The sequence below is a fragment of the Schistocerca americana genome, chromosome 3, assembly GCF_021461395.2.
Source record: "Schistocerca americana isolate TAMUIC-IGC-003095 chromosome 3, iqSchAmer2.1, whole genome shotgun sequence".
Classification (NCBI taxonomy): Eukaryota; Metazoa; Arthropoda; class Insecta; order Orthoptera; family Acrididae; genus Schistocerca; species Schistocerca americana.
Genome location: NC_060121.1, coordinates 628,150,839 through 628,173,456, shown reverse-complemented (window position 1 = coordinate 628,173,456; position 22,618 = coordinate 628,150,839). Strand labels below are relative to the sequence as shown.

Here is a 22,618-nt window from a genome sequence, read left to right as displayed (position 1 = left end):
GTCATTTCACGCAGTGTTGCTTGTCTGTTAGCACCGACAAATCTGCGAAAACGCTGCTGCTCTCGAACGTTAAGTGAAGATCGTTGGCTACTGCGTTGTCCATCGTGAAAAGTAATGCGTGATATTTGGTATTCTCTGCACAATCTCGAAACTGTTGATCTCTGAATACTGAATTCGCTAACGATTTCCGAAATGGAATGTCCCATGCGTCTGGGTCCAACTACCAATCTTCGTTCACAGTCCTTTAATTCCTGTCTTGTGGTCAACACCTCGGACAATTTTCTCTTAAATAATCTGAGTGCAAATGACAGCTCCATCTAAGCACTGTCCTTTTATACCTTATACATGTGAAACTAACTGTTTATGTGGATGTCGCTATCCCACGACTTTTGTCACGTCATTGTACTCTATACCAGAACCACATGAGGAGCAAGTACACTTGGAAAAGGTCGGGTGATGGGGGAAGTTATCTTGTCTCCGATGTAAGTGAAATCAAGTTATTTGTTTGGGGTTTTTACCGGCAACCCGATTCCGCTGTGGCAATTCCAAAGTCATACAAAGAAAGGCTACGGTCAGTAGCGCGTAAATACCCAGATCATGCAGTACTGGTTGGAGGCGACTTTAACCTATCTACTATAGACTGGGATGCCTATGGATTCATTGCTGTGGGTACAGACAGACAGTCATGCGAGATACTTTTGAACACCTTTACTGAAAACTGTCTTGAGAAGTTAGCTCGGCAGGCCAAACGTAAAGGAAATATCTTAGAACTTTTAGCTGCAGATAGGCCCGACCTTATCGACAATGTCAGCATAGAAACTTGGATTAGCGATCATGATGTCATTATAGCAACTATAGTTACGAAACTTAATAAATTAATCAAGAAGTCCAGGAGAATGTTTTTGTTAGAGTAGATAAGTACCTAAGCAGTTGTTAGCAACTCACTTTGACAGCGAACTGACGTCACTTAGTTCCAGTAACATGGACGTAGAGGAATTATGGGAAACGTTTAAGCAGACTGCAAATCGTGGTCTGGAGAGTTATGTGCCTAGTAAGTGAATACAGAACAGAAAAGACCGACCATGGTTTAATAACAAAATTCGGAAGATCATGAGGAAGCAGAGGCTGTTGCAATCTCGTTTCAAAAGAGAAAGCGCAAATGACGAGAAGCAAAGGTTGCTAGAGATTCGTACATCTGTGAAAGGATCTATACGCTAAGCGGACAACTACTACCACCATCACACCTTAGCAAAACATCTGACAGTGAACCCGAGGAAATTCTGGTCTTATGTGAGATCACTAAGCGGGTCTATGGCTTCTATTCAGCCCATTGTTGACTAGTCTTGTTTGGCGCCTGAAGATGGCAAAACGAAAGACGAAGTTTTAAATTTCTTGTTCAAGAATCCGTTCACGGAGAAGAATCGTGCTAAGATACCGTCATTCCACCATCAGATAGACTAACGTAAGGACGACATAGTATTAAGAAACCATGGCGCAGAGAAACAATTGAAAGATTTGAATGCAAATAAATCACCAGGTCCGGATGGAATCCCAATTCCGTTTTACAAAGAGTGCTCTATGGCACTGGCCCCTTTCCCAGCATTCATTTATCGTGAATCTCTCGTCCAGCACAAAGCTTCAAGCGACTGGAAAAAAAGCGCAGGTGACTCCATTATATAAGAAGGGAAAAAGAACAGACCCGCAAAATCACAGACCAATCTCCTTGACTTTGGTTTGCTACAGAGTCCTTGAACATATGTCAGTTCGAATACAACAAACTTTCTTCAGACTGAGAAGCTTATGTCCATGAATCAGCAATGTTTTAGAAAGCGTCTCTCGTGCGAAACTCAACTTGCTCTTTTCACACATTATTGAATGCGAACTATGGATGAAGCGCAACAGGCAGATGCCATATTTCTGGCTATCCAAAAGGTGTTTCACACGGTGCCCCGTTGGTGGCTGTTAACGAAGCTACGAACATGAGGAATAAGTTCACAGGTAGGTGAGTGGCTCAAAGACTTCTTAAGCAATAAAAGCTAGTATGTTCTCCATGACGGCGAGTGTTCATCAGAGACAAGGGTATCTTCAGGAATGCCCCAGGGAAGTATGGCAGGACCGCTGTTGTTCTCCATGTACATAAATGATTTGGCGAGCACGGTGGGTAGCAGTCTGCGGTTGTTTGTTGGTGATGCTGTGGTATACGGTAAAGTATCGAAGTTGAGTGACTGTAGGAAGATACAAGACAATGTAGACAAAATTTCTGGTTAGTGTCATGAATGGCAGCTAGCTCTAATGTGGAAAAATGTGAGTTAATGTAGATGAATAGGAAGAACAAACCTGTAATGTTCGGATAATGTATTATTAGAGTCCTGGTAGAGGCGGTCAAATCGTTTGAATATCTCGGCATAACGTTGCAAAACGATATGAAATGGAACGAGCGTGTGGGAAATGTGGCAAGAAAGGCAAATTGTCGTTTTCGGTTTATTGGAAAATTTTAGGAAAGGAGACCGCATGTAGGACGCCCGTCCGACATATTCTTGAGTACTACTTGAGTGTTTGGGATCGCACAGGCCGGATTGAAGAAAGACATTGAAGCAATTCAGAGGCGGGCTGCTAGATTTGTTACATAGGTTCGAACAACACAACAATGGGAACAAATTGAGGACAATGCTATAGAAAGAGAAAAGGAAGTATGTGAAGATACGATAGGATATATGATCCTGCGAGAAGAATTTGATAGGGCACTGAAAGGCCTAAGTAGAAACAAGGCTCCTGGAGTGGGAGACATTCCCTCAGAATTACGAAGGTTCTTGGGAAAGCCAGCCTTGACAGAATTATTCCACCTGGTGTACAAGATATGTAATACAGGCGTGAAATACCCCTCAGACTTCATGAAGATCATAACAATTCTGATTCTGGAGAAGGGAAGTGCTGATAGACGTGACTACTAACAAACTATTAGTTTAAATAAATCGGGACCTCAGATGGGACTCCTGGAGGGAAGGTGACGTTCTTTTCGAGAACCGCTATTGAAAAAATTTAGAGAACCGGCATTTGAAGCTGACTGCCGAATGATTCTACTGCCGTCAACATACACCGCGCGTAAGGACCACGAAGATAAGATAGGAGAAATTAGGGCTCAAGTGGAGGCATATGGATAGTAGTTTCTCTCTCGCTCTATTTGCGAGTGGAATAGGAAAGGAAATGACAAGTAGACGTACAGTGTACCCTCCGCAACACACTGTACCCTGGCTTGCGGAGTATCTATGTAGATTCCACTTAGATTACATCACGATCTGGCAGAGATCAGAAACCAGACACTGGGTGTATGGCGTACCTAGGAGTATATACAGATTAAGTCACAGTTTCGCGTTGATGAAAAGTAGGGTGAAGCTTAATAGACTAGTCAGGCAGAATCAATGCGCAAAAAGTGGGATGCGGAAGTATTAAGGAAAGAAGACACATACTTGTGAAGTTCTTTGACGCTATAGATACTTCGATAAGGAATAGCTCAGTAGGTAGTTCAATTGAAGAGGAATGGACATCACTGAAAAGGGAAAGCACAGAAGTTGGAAAGAAAATCGTAGGTGCAAGGAAGGCAATTACGAAGAAATCATGGCTAACAGACGAAATACTTCAATCGATCGACGAAAGGAGGAAGCGCAAAAACATTCTGGGAAATTCAGGAATACAGAAATACATGTCACCTTGGGATGAAATGAACAGGAAGTGCAGGGAAGCTAAGACGAAATGGCTGCATGAAAAATATGAAGAAATCGAAAAAGATACGTTCGTCGAAAAGATTGACTCAGCATACAGAAAAACCAACACAATGTTTGGTGAAATTAAAAGGAAGGATGGTAAAATTAAGAGTGCAATGAGAATCACACTGTTAAATGCAGTCGAGAGAGCGGATAGGTGGAAAGATTGCATTGAAGGTCTCTATGAGGGGGAATACTTGCCTGATGACGTGATGGAAGGAGAAACAAGAGTCGAAGGGGAGAGCGTCCAGTACTACAATTAGAATTTAATAGAGAAGATTTGGACCAATTAAGATCAAATACGACAGAACGGATAGATAATATTCCACTGGAATGTATAAAATCACTGGGGAGTGGCAACAAAACCATTCCAGTTGGTGTTTAGACGATATGAGACTGGCGATATACCATAAGACTCTCAGAAGAACATCATCCACACAATTCCGAAGTTAGCAAGAGCCGACAAGTGCGAAAACTATCGCACAATCAGCTTAACAGCTCGTGCATCCAACTTGCTGACAAGAATAATACACAGAAGAGTGGGAAAGTAAATTGAGGATCTATTAGGTGACGAGGTAAAGGCACCAGAAAGGCAGTTCTGACATTGCGTTTGATAATGGAAGCAAGACTGAAGAAAAATCAAGGAACGCGCATAGTATTTGCCGCATAGAATTAGAAAAAGCATTCGACTATATCAAATGATGCAAGATGTTCGAAATTCTGAGAAAAATATGGGTAAGCTAAAGGGAAAGGCGGAAAATATACAATATGTACAAGATGCAGGACGGAACAATAAGACTCGAAGACCAAGGACGAACTGCTCGGATTAAAAAGAATGTAAGAGAGCAATGCAGTCTTTCGCCACTACTGATCAATCTGTCCATCTAAGAACCAATAACGGAAATATAAGACAGTTTCAGTTCTTCAGAAAGAACATAATCTGGAAACTAGAAAAGATAAGTGAAACACATTCCAGATACACACACACACACACACACACACACACACACACACACACACACAACCTTCGATGTAGAATTGGCTAACGTTAGGCCTAACAATAACATTCCAGTCGCAAAAATTCGGAGTAAATAACATTTTTACATTAAATTCTGTATGGTTGCAAATGACAAACTGTGAAAGAAAACAAGTGCAATAAAAAGATAAAAAAACGAGAAAACCACAGCATGCGGTAACAAGGTATACACAAAACTCCATTTGTTTTTCAAATTTGTAAATACTGTCTTTAAAACCAAATATATGGATGCAGGTAGTAAAGAGCATTTTTCCTGTTTAACAGAAAGGAAATAAAAACCCACTAATGATGCTGAAACTTCATTGAAAGCCGGCCGGAGTGGCCGTGCGGTTCTAGGCGCTGCAGTCTGGAACCGAGCGACCGCTGCGGTCGCAGGTTCGAATTCTGCCTCGGGCATGGATGTGTGTGATGTCCTTAGGTTAGTTAGGTTTAATTAGTTCTAAGTTCTAGGCGACTGATGACCTCAGAAGTTAAGTCGCATAGTGCTCAGAGCCATTTGAACCATTTGAACTTCAGTGAAACATGTCTGGGAAATAACAGAAAATATAATATTATGTTTTGCTCAAGATGGAGAACCTCCAAAAACAAATCGATAAGAGCGCTGTTGTGATTCGTGTGTGTAGCATGAGAAGGAGGAGTGTGCTGTTGGGAATTGAGACAGATGTCGGGCAGGTATAAGGCAGGCATTTTTACCTAGTGCGCGGTGCTGGAAAGGTGTCTCTCTGCAGCTCGATAAGAGCTTTACGAGGAATCCACGAAGGAAAGGTTGATGACCCCTTACTGGCAATGGTCTGTACAAAACAGCATCGAAACCACCACCGTCTCGAGGAGCCGTGAGTAGCCTGACGACCTAACGGCTCCACGTGATCTGATGCTTCTTAGGTCACAGTATGGCATTTGGAAGCGCTAAATTTAGAATGAGTAGCGATACAAACAATATTTTTTCAGAAGTTCTTAAGCACTGTGTAATAAATAAGAGGTCTGCGGCCCAGATTTCAGGAGGAGACAATTGCCTCTCTTGCCTCATCCTTTCTTCCTGACGTCCATATACACTATTTCCCATTAAAATTGCAGCACCAAGAAGGGCACCAATAATGAAATTTTACCTGTTCTGTGTGAAAGGAATTACAAAAAGAAAACAAGAGTAAATTTGTAGGTGATTTTTTTATGAGCGAGAGGAGATATAGAGAGTGCGAATTCGAAATTTAGGACAAAGAGCTGGCACGTTGTCGTAGCAATGTGACTCAAACCCTGCTGGGCATCAGATCCAACTGAGCTCCGATGACGTGCAGGGTCGAATACAATGAGAGGTGGTAGTTCTCAACGAAACAAGAAAAATAAGTACAATAAACGCGGGTCCGGAAAACGCATACTTTCCGAGATAAAATACCTGTTTATAGGAAGGGCTGCGCGACGCTTGGTTGCAGATATTAGCACAGTCGTTGCACTGGCGCTCCGTGAAATGTGTCGGGAGGGTGTTATGATATCTCACCCACAGTACTCCACATATCCTTAGGTGGTCTACAGTCAGTTGTGTGGCTCGAGTCGTGTTTGTGTGCCTTATTCTACAGTACTGACAACCCTGGGTACGTATCATGATATTTTATCTTCCTCTAAGCGCAGATTCACTTATGTGTTTACTGTTATTGCGTTGTTTGTACATACAAATGGTGTAGTACATTAACATTTTCTCTCTTACACCACATGTTAGCAACGGAAGCCTACTACTCGATAAGTGAAATGGCGGATATGACGTTCTGCTATGGTTTAGCAAGTGGACGTAGCCTATGAGCCCGTACCCTCCGCGCTGAAAAATATCCACAGATCCGAGTGCTCTCTGATTAGCTGTTCGGCAGACTTTTCCAGCGTCTGGAGATCACAGGTACCCTTGTACCTCGGAAGACATACAGTGGAAGGCCTCGCACAGTTCAAACGCCTGATGTACAGGAGCGTGTGCTCCGTTCGCTGGAAGAAACCCGTAGGTCCAATGTGCGACGATTAGCGGCAGTAGAAGGCTGTCTCACTCTCTTACCTGTGGATGCTTCATAAATAGTTGCTGTATCCTTATCCTATGTAGCGCGTTCAGGCCCTAAGGCGGCGGTTCTGGCAATGGCTGTTGCAGAAGTATGCCAGAGATCCACTGTTCACATCCAAGATTTTATTTACCGATGAGGCAGCGTTCAGGAGAGATGGTATTGTGATTTTCCATAACCAGCATGTATGGGCAGATGTAAACCCCAAGCAATTCAGGAAAGGGGCATCAACACCGAATGTCAATCAACGTATGGGCAGTCGTACTTGGCGACAGATTAATAAGACAACGCGCTGCCACAAAGGGTAACCGGGGCACATTATCCGGAGTTTCTCATTAATATACTTCCTACCTTGCTGGAAGCAAGGCAGCAACGAATACAAATGTGGTTCATGCATGATGGCGCACCAACACTCTTTCGTCACAATGTGCGCGAACAACTGACGCAAACATTTCAGGACCGCTAGATTGGTCGGAGGCGGGGCCTCACACCTTGGCCTGCTCGGTCCTCAGACCACAATCCCCTACTCTTTTTGTTATGGAGACACTTGAAGGAATCTTTCTACGATACGCCAATCAACGATGTGCGGACAGTACAGGGTCGCGTTTTCAATGCGTGCCAGCAAGTACAACAACCGAGTGTAATTCAAAGGGATCGTCATTCCTTACACCGGAGGGCAGAAGGATGCACTGTTATGAATGGATGCTACGTAGTCTCCTGTAAACATGTGTTTATCGCAGAAAGTATGCATTTCCGGACCCATATTTTTTAAAATTATCTCGGAAAGTGTCCGTTTCCGGACCCATGTTTATTGGACTTATTTTTCTTGTTTCGATGAGTACTATCACCTCGCAAAGTATGAGACACTTTTTTTAACACCCTGTATGTGGATACACTATGTCAGTGTTTGAAATCCCTGCAAGAGTTCATTGGCCGTAGTGACTGGCGAAAGGGAGCGGGCCAGTTTCTTGGCAACATGTAACCAAATTTTTGTTCAATGGGTGAGAGGTCAGAGGAGTGTTCTGGACGGGTCGAAAACTCTCTGTATTGGGTAGGTCAGGATGGCTTGGGCAACATGTGGTCTTCCGTAATACAGGATGCAACAGGTATGAGTGCAGATATTTTTCCTGTGCTACTTTAGTATGTACACATACCGTGTGTTGGTTCTTTTTTCTGTGCGTCGAACAGTTCTCCCACAAACACGTCACACAAAAAAAAAATGGTTCAAATGGCTCTGAGCACTATGGGACTCAACTGCTGTGGTCATAAGTCCCCTAGAACTTAGAACTACTTAAACCTAACTAACCTAAGGGCATCACACACATCCATGCCCGAGGCAGGATTCGAACCTGCGACCGTAGCGGTCGTGCGGTTCCAGACTGTAGCGCCTTTAACCGCTCGGCCACTCCGGCCGGCCCCACGTCACACAGTTTACTACCTGATGTGTTCTGTACGGTCGTTACTGCACCACAAGTGGATTCGCCTGTCAGAGTAGACTAACCATCTTGCATCGACACATCCGCACTTCGGCACGTGTCCTATTGTCCAGGGGAAAATAAGCATTAGTGTCTTGCTCTTGCCACGTGTACTTGGAGGTGCTAACCAACCTAAAAACATACTCCTTCTAACAGATACAATCATCAATCTGCAAATGACGTAAACACGGATGTAATGTTGTTCGGTACGCCATCATCACTCACCAATAGAAATATCTGCACTTACACTCGTTACACCATGTATTGTTGAAACAGAGCATAACGGAGACCATGAAGATGGGGCACAGCCACTGGCCTTGACTCATGAGAAATGACATGACTGCTGCGCAAATTACCGGCTATTCGAGGTGATCGTATTGCATACGTAATAGCAGCCCATGCCATGACGCCAGGTATGGGGATGACGAATGCAGTCTGGCAACAGTCGTTCTCCCCGAGCATTCACACACGGATACGTCCATTGTGATGCCATATGCAGAACCAGGAGTCGTCTATAAAGATACTTGTTGCCACTCCTGGGCTCATGAAGAGAACACGGCAAATACCATAACCCGATTTCCCAGAAACTTCGCTCAGTGGAAGAGGGGTCAAAATAAACGGTCATTTGTCCCGGCTTATACGTAGATACTCGACCATTACTGAGAAAATGACGGTAAAAGTTTTAGAAGAACTGCATGTATCTTTTAGTGAGTAAATGGTTCAGGTGAAGAGTCGTCACAATGGGTAGAGTCGCGGCCGCATTCTTCTGCACCCCATTTTCGAAACCAGATAATTATTTTTATTTTTGTTTTTAATTTCCTACCCATGTCCATACAAGAATAGTGAACGAATGTTTTCCATTGTGTATTGAAACAATGTTGCAGTTATCCCTCTGCTAACTGTAAGTTCAGAGAGTGAATTAAAAAGAAGAAAAAAAATATGAATGAGAAAATGACAAAATTATTTGGAATTGTTTTCGGTAGTGTATCTTCATTCGTAATCAATTGCAAGCTCCAGTTTTCTGTAAAGTGTTAATTATGCGTGGTTTGCTTCGAAATTAGTGCCAATGCGTGAAGTCTTCGGCAGTGTTAACGACTTTTCTTTCCCGAGTGAGAGTCATACGAAGAAACGTCTGTGGCAAACCTGCCTTCGCGTGATGCTCGTCGTGTTCGGAACATCTATGTTTCAAATGCTTCTACGATCGGTATCACCCAAGGGAGTACACCAAATCTTCCTGAAGAATAAACATAAGAATAAAATACACGAATTCATATAAGGAGTGAAATATAAGAACATGAGAATTTAAAACGATTATAGCCCCTGAAAATACCATACACCCGTGTATTTTATAATAACTGTATGACAATTATTGTGAAACCAAGTTGTAATTTTACAATTAATATAACGCTCTTGTATTTCCTGACTTGTTAAGACGCTTTCGTACAGTAATCTTCTACGGACATGGGTAGATAAATGAAATATAAGTAAATAAATAAAATACGAACAATAATCGAGTTCAGAACGCAGGGCGCAAAACTTAGAGACCACAATGCTAGCCGCTGTGCTACCATTTCGGCTGAGATTATCACATGCTAAAAGGCATCTAAATTACGTCACAAATGTTGGCTGTCCTTTTTCCGAAACTGTCGAGTATCTACGGGCAAGCCGAGAAATCTGTTCGCTTATTTTGACTCCTGTTTCACTGAGCGAAGTTTCTGGGAGATTGCGTTACGGCACTTCTGTTCTTGTCGTTAGTGCTTTTGGGCGCATCACTATCGGCGCGCCACTCCGGTGCTGCATTACGGGAAGCTGCCACAGTGGTCGCCACGCTGAGATTCTGTAGCGCTCCAAAAGTTTATGTGGATACTCGCCTTGCTGCAAGCGATCCCATTTTGTGACTCAAGATACGATCCTGCATGACCGAGCGAACTACATTATCTGATCAAAAGTATCCTGATACCAGAATGCAATGCGGAATTGCGTATATATCACGAGAGGCAAACCAGCCGCTGTAAAAGGAAGCAGGGAGTGCTGTCAGTAGGGCAGTGGTGGCACCACAGTGAGAGGCCTGTGACTTCGAACATGGACTGGTCGTTGGATGTCACCTTGAAAGGAGTCACCTATTAATAATGAATGCGTGGGGGGGAACTAAGGAAGCTGTCGCTGTTTTCTACTAGTGATTCAGTACGAGGATCGCCAGGTGCCTGATAACCAATGATTAGCACAAAATAACGGAATATATCCTATGACCAGTAAGCTGATCTTTTATTCTAAAGAAAATTTGCGCCACGCAACAGTCATAAGAAACGCTGTCCCTCGCCTAAGACCTTGGCTAATCTCCGAGAGATGTTCAATAAGTATTGCAACACATTTCTTCTCGACCAATTTCAGTTGAAAAAACTCTGAGTTTGCTGTCGGACTTCGTGGAATATTCTTGCTTCAGTCCCTACAGTTGCATGAAGTTCCGATAGGTGGCGGCACTGCATGTAGGCTAAAAATAGCGTCTTTAACGTACGTGCGTTCCAAGCAGAGAGCTGTCATTGAGTTTCTTTCGGAGGAAGACCAGAGCAACGCAGATATTCGTAGGAGCTTGCAGAACGTCTACGGAGACATGCCAGTGAACAAAAGCACGGAGAGTCGTTGGAAGAGGCGTCTGTCATTTTCGTAACAAAGTCACGCAAATCCGTCCGATCTCCCGCGCGCCGACCGACCGCACACAGCTTTGCCTCCTGCAGTGTTGGAATGTGCGGACTCTCTTATTCGAGGTGATCGATAGTCAGTACCTCACTTCACAACTGGGTTGGGACTTTGAACGGGTTGTTCTGTTTGATGTCCTCCCTCATGCTACAACGATCTGCTCTGAAAGGTATTGTGCTACCCTCAGGAAAATGAACAAAAGACTTCAGCGTATTCGTCAACACAAAAATGAAAACGAACTTCTCCTTCTCCATAAGAGTGCAAGTCCTCGCACGAGTCTGCACACCCGAGAGGATGTCACAAAGCTCCATTGGACTGCCCCTCCTCATCCACCCCACAGAGTGGATCTCGCACCTTCCGACTTCCATCTCTTTGGCTCAATTAAGGATGCACTTCGCGGGAAGCGGTGAGATTATTGAAGTAGCAAGACGTTGGCTCCGACGTCGGCCAGGAAAGTGGTACCGCGGGGCATACTGGCCCTCCCAGTAAGGTGGCATAAGGCCGTCGCATTGACGAAAGAGTATATTCAAAAAGGATTTTGTGGCTGAAAGAGTGAGGAATAATATGGTGTACTGGAATGCTGAATAAAACCAACCTTCTCACAAAAAAAAGAATGAATAAAACCAAGATGCTTTCATAAAATGGATGTTGCATTATTTATTGAACACGATGCTGGAGGTGGACTGGGAACGATTGACTTTGAGTGATGAATCACGCTGTAGCTTGTGAAAGTCTGAACGTCAGCTGTCATCTTGTGTGGTGTATTGGCTTTATTTGGGGGAAGAGACCAAACAGCGAGGTCTTCGGTCTCATTGGGTTAGGGAAGGGTGGGGAAGGAAGTCGGCCGTGCCCTGTCAAAGGAACCACCCCGGAATTTGCCTGAAGGTATTTATGGAAATCACGGGAAACCTCAATCAGGATGGCCGGACGCGGGATTCAAGCGCCGTCCCCCCGAATGCGAGCCCAGTGTGCTAACCACTGCGCTACCTCGCTCGGTTTTGTGTAGTGTCAACAGTGAAGTGCAGAGGAGGTGTTTTTACCGTATGGGAGTGTTTCCTCGCTTAGGGTGTGATCCCCTTACTGCGCATAATCAAATTCTAAATTCGGAAGAATCTGAACCCGTTTTAAAGTTTGTGTACTGCGTACTCTAGAGAAAAAGTCGGAGGCTATGATTCTTTGTATTGGCATAACAACGCATCCTATCATAACACAGCGTCTGAAGGCAATGGTGTTTGGAAAATAACATTCTTGAAACGGCTTGACCGCTTAGAGTTGCAGTCTGAATCGAATGAAACAGAACGTCGACTCCAGACCCCAGCCTTCTCTTGTTTCAGCTTTCGAGGAAGATTAGGCCATCCCTCCACAGACATTGGCACACCTCATCGAAGGTGTCCCCAGCAGAGTTCAAATGGTTCAAATGGCTCTGAGCACTATGGGACTTAACATCAATCCCCTAGAACTTAGAACTATTTAAACCTAACTAACCTAAGGACATCACACACATCCATGCCCGAGGCAGGATTCGAACCTGGGACCATAGCGGTCACGCGGTTCCAGACTGAAGCGCCTAGAACCGCACGGCCACTCCGGCTGGCCCAGCAGAGTTCAATCAGTCATGATGGCGAAGAGCGGACACAGCGCGTATCAATGTCCGCTAAAGAGTCCGGATACCTTTGGTCAGGTAGTGAGTATGTGTAGACTCTCTAGTGCTAGTTGCGTGGGACCGCTGAGCTGCTGCTTGGCGTTGAGTACGGCCCTTTCGAACCCCTCTATTGCTTATTCGCGTGATAACCGTGAGATCCAGAGAATGCGAGCCACACACCGTCAGGTGGCTTGCGGAGTATAGATGTCGATGTAGATTATCGAGGAATAATAAACTGCCGTCTCCATAGGACATTATCCCGCCACTTTTGAATTCCGACGCGTGCTGGTTGACGTTCTTCTTACGCGAGGCATAATACGATCTTCTCAGACGCAAAAATTTTCAAATCCGATTTCTCAGCCGGTCGTGTTGGCCGAGCGGTTCTAGGCGCTTCAGCCTGGAACCACGCAGCTTTTACGGTCGCAGGTTCCAATCCTGCCTCGAGCATGGATGTGTGTGATGTCGTTAGGTTAGTAAGGTTTAAGTAGTTCTAAGTCTGGGGGACTGATGACCTCAGATGTTAAGTCTCATAGTGCTTAGAGCCATAGTGCTTAGAGCCGATTTCTCAATCAGTAACCTGCTGCTTAATCTTTCCTTACACACACTGCCTAGACACCGTTATTTTGTCGTTTGCACTGAAATGCTAGTCATTTGCATATCGTAGCCTGCAGTGCACTTTATGCCAGATCGATATTTGTGCTCGCCTTCTCCAAGGTGTAGCACTTTTAGCGGCCAGCAGTTGTAACTTTTGTACGTTTGATTTTTGTTAACTGTAACTGAAGTAAACTGAATTGCTACTCTTTATACTCGTGTGTGTCTATGTTGTAACGTTGAACAATGTAAGCGGCGTAGTTACCGAAACGCTCTATGACAAATGAGTCGCCAAAACGGAAATTATGTAACTGTATTTTTAATTTACTTTAACCAAATAAATTAGAAAGCCCGAACTATAAGCTAAACCGTCCTGGCAGTGGCGAGCGGTTCTAGGCGCTACAGTCTGCAACCGCGCGACCGCTACGGTCGCAGGTTCGAATCCTGCCTCGGGTATGAATGTGTGTGATGTACTTGGGTTAGTTAGGTTTAAGTAGTTCTAAGTTCTAGGGGACTCATGACTTCAGATGTTCAATCCCATAGTGCTCAGAGCCATTTGAACCATTTTGAAACCGTCCTGTAAAACTGGATTGTGCAGTACAGTGAGCAGTACTACAACTCATGACGTCAAAAAACGTGACTTGCAATTCCAACACACTAGTTAACAGGATAAAAGTGCCACATAGAATATCAACAGAATATTGAAGAATAAATAATCGAGAATGTCTCAGTGAAATTGCCTTGCGACGTTCATGTACACAGTAAGACTAAACAAACTTCCAAACACTAAATGATACACACGTGAAAGTAACACTGCACTCTGAGAATAAGACTGTTTGCATACGAAATGAAATTTAAAATGATATACACCTAAACTGAACTGATAATGAATTTTGTAAAAATCAAAGCTAACTGAATGACCTAACTGTAGCCTGACCAATGTAAAATTGGCTCTAACAATTTTTCTTGGTTAACTGTGGCAACGAAAACTTGATGCTGCTCGAATTGATGAAGATAAAATGTACAGCGCAGTAGCAAGCAAACTAAATATGAAAGAAAAACCTTGCACAGCGCATTACAAGGACGTGCAACTATTCTAAAGAGGTCATGTCTCAGCCTTAGTGGGTTCCAGAAAGTGCAATGCGGCGACTCACATAGTCAAAAAATATTAAATTCTTTGGTGACGATACATTGGTGGAATTTGAACTTGCTGAATGATTTAAAGTAATTGCCATTAAAAAAATGGTATTGTAAAGAATGATAGCCAGTTCTCAACAATCACAATGATTTTTACATAAATTACTCTTTTATAACAACTTCTCTGCCATGACGATAATTACTGAAAATAGTAAAGAAGAGGTAAAAATCTATAAGCTCTGAGTGCAAACCATGCGAACTGATTACTTACTCTCACCTGGGCACTGATCTAACTAACCCAAACGAATAAGGAAAAAACTCCACTAAGACTTTCCATTGTTCAAACACATCACAGTTACGCGCAATCAAGCCATGCAGCAACAACTCTAGCTGTACATCTTCACTTTCGAAATTGGTCCTCACCAAACATAATTCAAAATTCATCTTTTTCGGTATCTTTACCTCTGTGCGCTGCAAGATACACTACTGGCCATTAAAATTGCTACACTACGATGATGTTCTACAGACGCGAAATTTAACCGACAGGAAGAAGATGCTGTGATATGCAAATGATTAGCTTTTCAGAGCATTCACCCAAGGTTGGCGCCGGTGGAGACACCTACAACGTGCTGACATGAGCAAAGTTTCCAACCGATTTCTCATACACAAACAGCAGTTGACCGGCGTTGCCTGGTGAAATGTTGTTGTGATGCCTCGTCTAAGGAGGACTTTGATAAAGGTCGGATTGTAGCCTATCGCGATTGCGGTTTATCGTATGGCGACATTGCTGCTCGCGTGTGTCGAGATCAAATGACTGTTAGCAGAATATGGAATCGGTGGGTTCAGGAGGGTAATATGGAACGCCGTGCTGGATCTCAACGGCCTCGTATCACTAGCAGTCGAGATGACAGACATCTTATCCGCGTGGCTGTAACGGATCGTGCAGCCACGTCTCGATCCCTGAGTCAACAGATGGGAACGTTTGCAAGACAACAACCGTCTGCACGAACAGTTCGATGACGTTTGCAGCAGAAGGGACTATCAGCTCGGAGACCATGGCTGCGGTTACCCTTGACGCTGCATCACAGACAGGAGCGCCTGCGATGGTGTGCTCAACCACGAACCTGGGTGCAAGGACGGTAAAACGTCATTTTTTCGGATGAATCCAGGTTCTGTTTACAGCATCATGATGGTCGCATCCGTGTTTGGCGACATCGCGGTGAACGCACATTGGAAGCGTGCATTCGTCTTCGCCATACTGGCGTATCACCTGGCGTGTTGGTATGGGGTGCCATTGGTTACACGTCTTGGTCACCTCTTGTTCGCATTGTCGGCACTTTGAACAGTGGACGTTACATTTCAGATGTGTTACGACCCGTGGCTCTACCCTTCATTTGATCCCTGGGAAACCCTACATTTCAAGAGGATAATGCACGATCGCGTGTTGCAGGTCCTGTACGGGCCTTTCTGGATACAGAAAATGTTCGACAATTGCCGTGGCTAGCACATTCTCCAGATCTCTCACCAATTGAAAACGTCTGGTCAATGGTGGCCGTGCAACTGGCTCGTCACAATACGCCAGTCACTACTCTTGATGAACTGTGGTATCGTGTTGAAGCTGCGTGGGCAGCTGTACCTGTACACGCCATCCAAGCTCTGTCTGACTCAATGCCCAGGCGTATCAAGACCGTTATTACGGGCAGAGGCGGTTGTTCTGGGAACTGATTTCTCAGGATCTATGCACCCAAATTGCGTGAAAATGTAATCACATGTCAGTTCTAGTATAATATACAGGGCTATTACAAATGATTGAAGCGATTTCATAAATTCACTGTAGCTCCATTCATTGACATATGGTCACGACACACTACAGATATGTAGAAAAACTCATAAAGTTTTGTTCGGCTGAAGCCGCACTTCAGGTTTCTGCCGCCAGAGCGCTCGAGAGCGTAGTGAGACAAAATGGCGACAGGAGCCGAGAAAGCGTATGTCGTGCTTGAAATGCACTCACATCAGTCAGTCATAACAGCGCAACGACACTTCAGGACGAAGTTCAACAAAGATCTACCAACTGCTAACTCCATTCGGCGATTGTATGCGCAGTTTAAAGCTTCTGGATGCCTCTGTAAGGGGAAATCAAGGGATCGGCCTGCAGTGAGCGAAGAAACGGTTGAACGCGTGCGGGCAAGTTTCATGCGTAGCCGCGGAAGTCGACGAATAAAGCAAGCAGGGAGCTAAACGTACCACAGCCGACGATTTGGAAAATCTTACGGAAAAGGCTAAAGCAGAAGCATTTCTTAATCAGGAGATTGGAAAACCGATGGACCGGTCGTGGTGGAGATCATGATCAACAATTCATGTCATGGCCTCCAAGCTCTCCCGACTTAACCCCATGCGATTTCTTTCTGTGGGGTTATGTTAAAGATTCAGTGTTTAAACTACCTCTACCAAGAAACGTGCCAGAACTGCGAGCTCGCATCAACGATGCTTTCGAACTCATTGATGGGGACATGCTGCGCCGAATGTGGGAGGAACTTGATTATCGGCTTGATGTCTGCCGAATCACTAAAGGGGCACATATCGAACATTTGTGAATGCCTAAAAAAACTTTTTGAGTTTTTGTATGTGTGTGCAAAGCATTGTGAAAATATCTCAAATAATAAAGTTATTGTAGAGCTGTGAAATCGCTTCAGTCATTTGTAATAACCCTGTATTTGTCCAATGAATACCCGTTTATCATCTGCATTTCTTCTTGGTGTAGCAATTTTAATGGCCAGTAGTATATCACCACTCACAAACCTGCCACATTTTTGCTGCTGAGCATAAAGCGTATGTTATAGCTTCTGAGATGCTTGATGACTCACAACACTGACGTCCTTAGAGGCCGTATGACGAGCACAGAGGCATCGTGTCTTTACGTGTAGGACGTGGGAGGCTTTTAGTGAGGCTACATTTCGTTACGATATGTGAACACAGCCACAGGTAACAGGCAGACACGTGAGGGAAGGTGCCATTATTACAAATGTTACAAAATTTGCGCTGCATCGAACTAGAGATTATTTATTTTGTTTCTTCTTCAGTTTAACGCTATTAAATAACTTTAGGAAACCCACATTTTATTTCAGTACCGTCACGACCATCACTCATCGTAACAAAACTACTGATTAACGTAAACCGCCCTTTAGTTAGCAATCCTGTATCTGGATCATAGGGCCCTTGGTTGGATTGTGAACCGAGCTGGATTTTCTCAGCTGTTGTGAGTTGTATGTGTACTGTCATATCGCTGGTTTAGTTGTGGAGTATCTTTGTGGGCAGCAGCGCCTAGAGAGTCGAGCACGGGACACGAAACTGTTATGTTGTGTAGTGTGTAGCTCTGCATGTAAGAAGCATGGTTAGTATTCAGGTTGAAGTGTTGCTACAAGTGGTACTGCAGTACAGTGATTAAATATGCAAGTAATTCAGAGGAAAGTGCGTCAAGATGTGATTAAAAATGAGCAGTGCCTCCGATAACGTATTTATGTATCCTCCCGTTGCGTGTCGCACAGTATCAATCATCCGCGCCGTGTTCGGTCTCCCAGAATGAAACGATGTGAATCAGCAAAAATTAGTTGCCATAAAAGAGTGCAGTCAACTGCCAGTGTCTTGTAGCGAGCGTTGAGGACGTGCGTTCGATCATCGCGTTTCCGCATTATCTACAATCAGCCGCGCCGCGACGGTTACGCGCACGCTCGTACAAGTGACAACTGAGAACTGAAAAATTAACTTTACGAACAGTGTTATATCATTACTAGTGACAAGGAGGACTATTACCAGATATCAGTATGTGTGACGAGCGTAAGAACTTCCGTTCGATCATTCGGCTTCCGCATCATCAACAATCACCCGCGTCGTGCCGGTTACGCGTACGCTCGTCCGAATGATCTTTTGGACTGTTAATCATCAAGATTGTTAATTGGGAGAAACATTTACGATTTAGAGTGTAAACAGTACAACCTGTGGTTTCCATATCGTCTCATAATAAGGATGTTCATACCAGACATAGGACAGTGTTGTGTTTTAACATTGAGTGGCTCCCCTAAACCCGCTTGCATATTTCGATAGATAATTTCAGGCAAGCCAACAGCAGTGTGGAGAAGGACAATACGACCCCCGCGGGATTATCAGGTACGTGGTGTAGGATAGGGCGCACGGTCAAGAAAAGCAGAAACGACAACCAACCAGTTTAAAGGTACCACCCCACCCAATAGTACTCCCGGTTATCCTTATCATCATTTTATCCTTATCATTTTATCGTGAAGTCGTCGAAGTGATGTTATACAGGGTGTTACAAAAAGGTACAGCCAAACTTTCAGGAAACATTCCTCACACACAAATAAAGAAAATATGTTATGTGGACACGTGTCCGGAAACGCTTAATTTCCATGTTAGAGCTCATTTTAGTTTCGTCAGTATGTTCTTCCACCGACGCTCAATGGAGCACGTTATCATGATTTCATACGAGATACTCTACCTGTGCTGCTAGAACATGTGTCTTTACAAGTACGACACAACATGTGGTTCATCCACGATGGAGCTCCTGCACATTTCAGTCGAAATGTTCGTACGCTTCTCAACAACAGAGTCGGTGACCGATGGATTGGTAGAGGCGGACCAATTCCATGGCCTCCACGCTCTCCTGACCTCTTAACCCTCTTGACTTTCATTTATGGGGGCATTTGAAAGCTCTTGTCTACGCAACCCCGGTACCAAATGTAGAGACTCTTCGTGCTCGTATTGTGGACGGCTGTGATACAATACGCCATTCTCCAGGGCTGCATCAGCGCATCAGGGATTCCATGCGACGCAGGGTGGATGCATGTATCCTCGCTAACGGAGGACATTTTGAACATTTCCTGTAACAAAGTGTTTGAAGTCACGCTGGTACGTTCTGTTGCTGTGTGTTTCCATCCCACGATTAATGTGACTTGAAGAGAAGTAATAAAATGAGCTCTAACATGGAAAGTAAGCGTTTCCGGACCCATGTCCACATAACATATTTTCTTTCTTTGTGTGTGAGGAATGTTTCCTGAAAGTTTGGCCGTACCTTTTTGTAACACCCTGTATAAAAAGACTTGCAACAAGTGGCCAACATCCCGAATGGGGTCTCCTGGTCAATAAAGCCATTCCCGTATTTCATTTCATTTCACTGATGCGAGCTACTGAAAATATTAAGATCCCCTCCACTTTCCTCGAATACCAGAGATAAACTAGAAACCTTACACGTTGTACTAGAATACTTGTTTACAGCGAAAATGTGGACGGTGTGTCGGCAGGTGGAGTTCCAGCGGATGGTGGAGACGTACAAGGGCGCGCTGCAAAAGCTGGACGAGCTGTCTCTAGCGGACGGCGCGGCGGTGACGCGGGGGCCGGCGCCCGTCCAGGCCTCCCACCAGAGGCAGCTGGCGCTGCGGCCGCAGGACGTGCAGGACCGCCTCATCAAGAACAAGACGCTGCTCAACGTCGTGAGTTCCCACAGCATTTAGCCCGTTTCACACGAATACATCTTACCATATGACTGAAGGCACGAGGCTCGCTCCGAAATATATGCACAAAACTTTCTTTCTACATCTACGCTACCCACGGTGTTTGTAGAAACATTCTTCTCCCTTATTTTCAAATGTAATTCAACCTGTTTCCGCAAGTGGCGTTGACGTAGCACTCTGTCAAGATGGATACTGTACTTGTTCGTCTGAGGGAGAAGCAAACGACGACACGCCCGCCTTACTGTTAAATGACGTCAGAAAGACGTCTCACTCGATGCGACAGACGCCATAACGATTTCGTCATCGTCGTCGTCGTTGTTGTTGTTATTGTGGTCTTCAGTCCTGACACTGGTTTGATGCAACTCTCCATGCTACTCTATCCTGTGGAAGCTTCTTCATCTCCCAGTACCTACTGCAACCTACATCCTTCTGAATCTGCTTAGTGTATTCATCTCTTGGTCTCCCTCTACGATTTTTACCCTCCACGCTGCTCTCCAATACTAAACTGGTGATCCCTTGATGCCTCAGAATATGCCCTACCGACCGATCCCTTCTTCTAGTCAAGTTGTGCCACAAATTTCCCTTCTCTCCAATTCTGTTCAATATCTCCTCATTAGTTATGTGACCTACCCATCTAATCTTCAGCATTCTTCTGTAGCACCATATTTCGAAAGCCTCTGTTCGCTTCTTGTCTAAACTATTTATCGTCCATGTTTCACTTCCATATATGGGTACACTCCATACAAATGCTTTCAGAAACGACTTCCCAACACTTAAATCTATACTCGATGTTAACAAATTTCTCTTCTTCAGAAATGCTTTCCTTGCCATTGCCAGTCTACATTTTATATCCTCTCTACACCGACCATCATCAGTTATTTTGCTCCCCAAATAGCAAAACTCATTTACTACGTTAAGCGTATCATTTCCTAATCTAATTCCCGCAGCATCACCCGACTTAATTCGGCAACATTCCATTATGCTCGTTTTATTTTGTTGATAGTTCATCTTATATCCTCCTTTCAAGACACTGTCTATTCCGTTCAGCTGCTCTTCCAGGTCCTTTGCTGTCTCTGACAGAATTACAATGTCATCGGCAAACCTCAAAGTTTTTATTTCTTCTCCATGGATTTTAATTCCTACTCCAAATTTTTCTTTTGTTACCTTTACTGCTTGCCCAATATACAGATTGAATAACATCTGGGATAGTCTACAACCCTGTCTAACTCCCTTCCCAATCACTGCTTCCCTTTCATGCCCCTCGACTCTTATAATTGCCATCTGGTTTCTGTACAAATTGTAAATATCTTTTCGCTCCCTGTACTTGACCCCTGCCACCTTCAGAATTTGAAAGAGAGTATTCCAGTCAACATTGTCAAAATCTTTCTCTAAGTCTACAAATGCTAAAGACGTAGGTTTCCCTTTCCTTAATCTATTTTCTAAGATAAGTCGTAGGGTCAGTATTGCCTCACGGGTTCGTCGTATTTAGATGTTTTTATGTTACACTGGGATGACAAAAGTCATAGCATAGCGATATGGACAATACAGAGGGCGGTAATAGCGCGTACACAAGATATAAAACGGGAGTAACTTGGCGCAGCTGTCATTTCTACAGGTGATTCACGTGAAAAGGTTTCCAACCTGGTCAGGGCTTCACTTCGTGCTACTCTATCCTGTGCGTGCCTTTTCACCTCCGAATAATAACTGCAACTTGCATCTTTCTGAATCTGCTTGCTCTATCTCTTGGTCTCTCTCTACGATTTTTACCGACTACACTTGCCTCCAGTACTATATTGGTGTTCCCTTGATATCTAAAAATATTTTCTATTAACCTATCTGTTCTTTTGGTCAAATTGTGCCACAAATTTGTCTCGTCAGTTCTGTTTAGCACTTCCTCTGTTGCGTCCTGGGGTCGGCGAGGAAGAACTAACAGTCAATTTGAACACACTTCATTATAATTAAAGAAAAACGCCTTCTTGGCATACACTAAGTGTTAAACACGAGAACAAACAGAAAAAAACCCACAACTCCTGGAGCGTCGTGATCCATTTCCGTTAAATTTCCACAAGAAAAGAAGGTCTGACAGGTGGGGGGTGATGTGTATTTGTGCATAAAAGTACTCAAAAAGGCAGCCCTTAATGTGAGTAAATGAGAGATATCGAGGAAACTGCTCAGGGTTCAATTGCTTAACTGAACGATACGCCTGTGGACCGATTGTTGCTAAAAAGAAAGCCCGACTTAGATTTTCATCGTGGATCCCATATGCCAGTAAATTTTGTTCCAACCATTCTACATAATTTGACCATGGTTGGACACACCTCTCGAAAGCCAGAAACGTCGGTAGAGCCAGGTGAAACGAGTTCAATTTACCTGCGAGGGAATGAATTCTATGAACTACCTCTGGCAACAATGGCGAGTGAGAGCGAATTCCTGAACACGTGAGCGTTGCCTGAATCTGCTGTAGAGTTTCCACCAAGGGCTGAAGAAGGTCCTCGTTGCCAATATCTGTAGTGTCATACCTTCGACAGGAAAGAACTAACAGTCTATTTGACCACACTTTGTTATAGTTAAAGTAAAACGCCTTCTTGGCATAGACTAAGTTTCAAACGCAAGAACAAATAGGAAAAAAAAACGCAACTCTTGTGGTGGCAAACCAGATAAGGACACAAGACAATGGAAGAAATACTGACCAAAATCTACTCTACAAAACTCAAAATACAGCGT

The 22,618-nt window shown here is 44.1% G+C and overlaps 1 protein-coding gene across 1 annotated transcript in view; it reads left to right on the top strand.

Annotated features, from left to right (window-relative positions):
* The window catches only part of LOC124606264, a 402,667-nt gene that overhangs the window by 109,805 nt on the left and 270,244 nt on the right, over positions 1–22,618 (top strand). Inside the window, exon 4 of the mRNA XM_047138242.1 lies at positions 19,685–19,873. Within this exon, the coding sequence (XP_046994198.1) occupies positions 19,685–19,873 (189 nt within the window). The remainder of the gene's footprint in view (positions 1–19,684; positions 19,874–22,618) is intronic.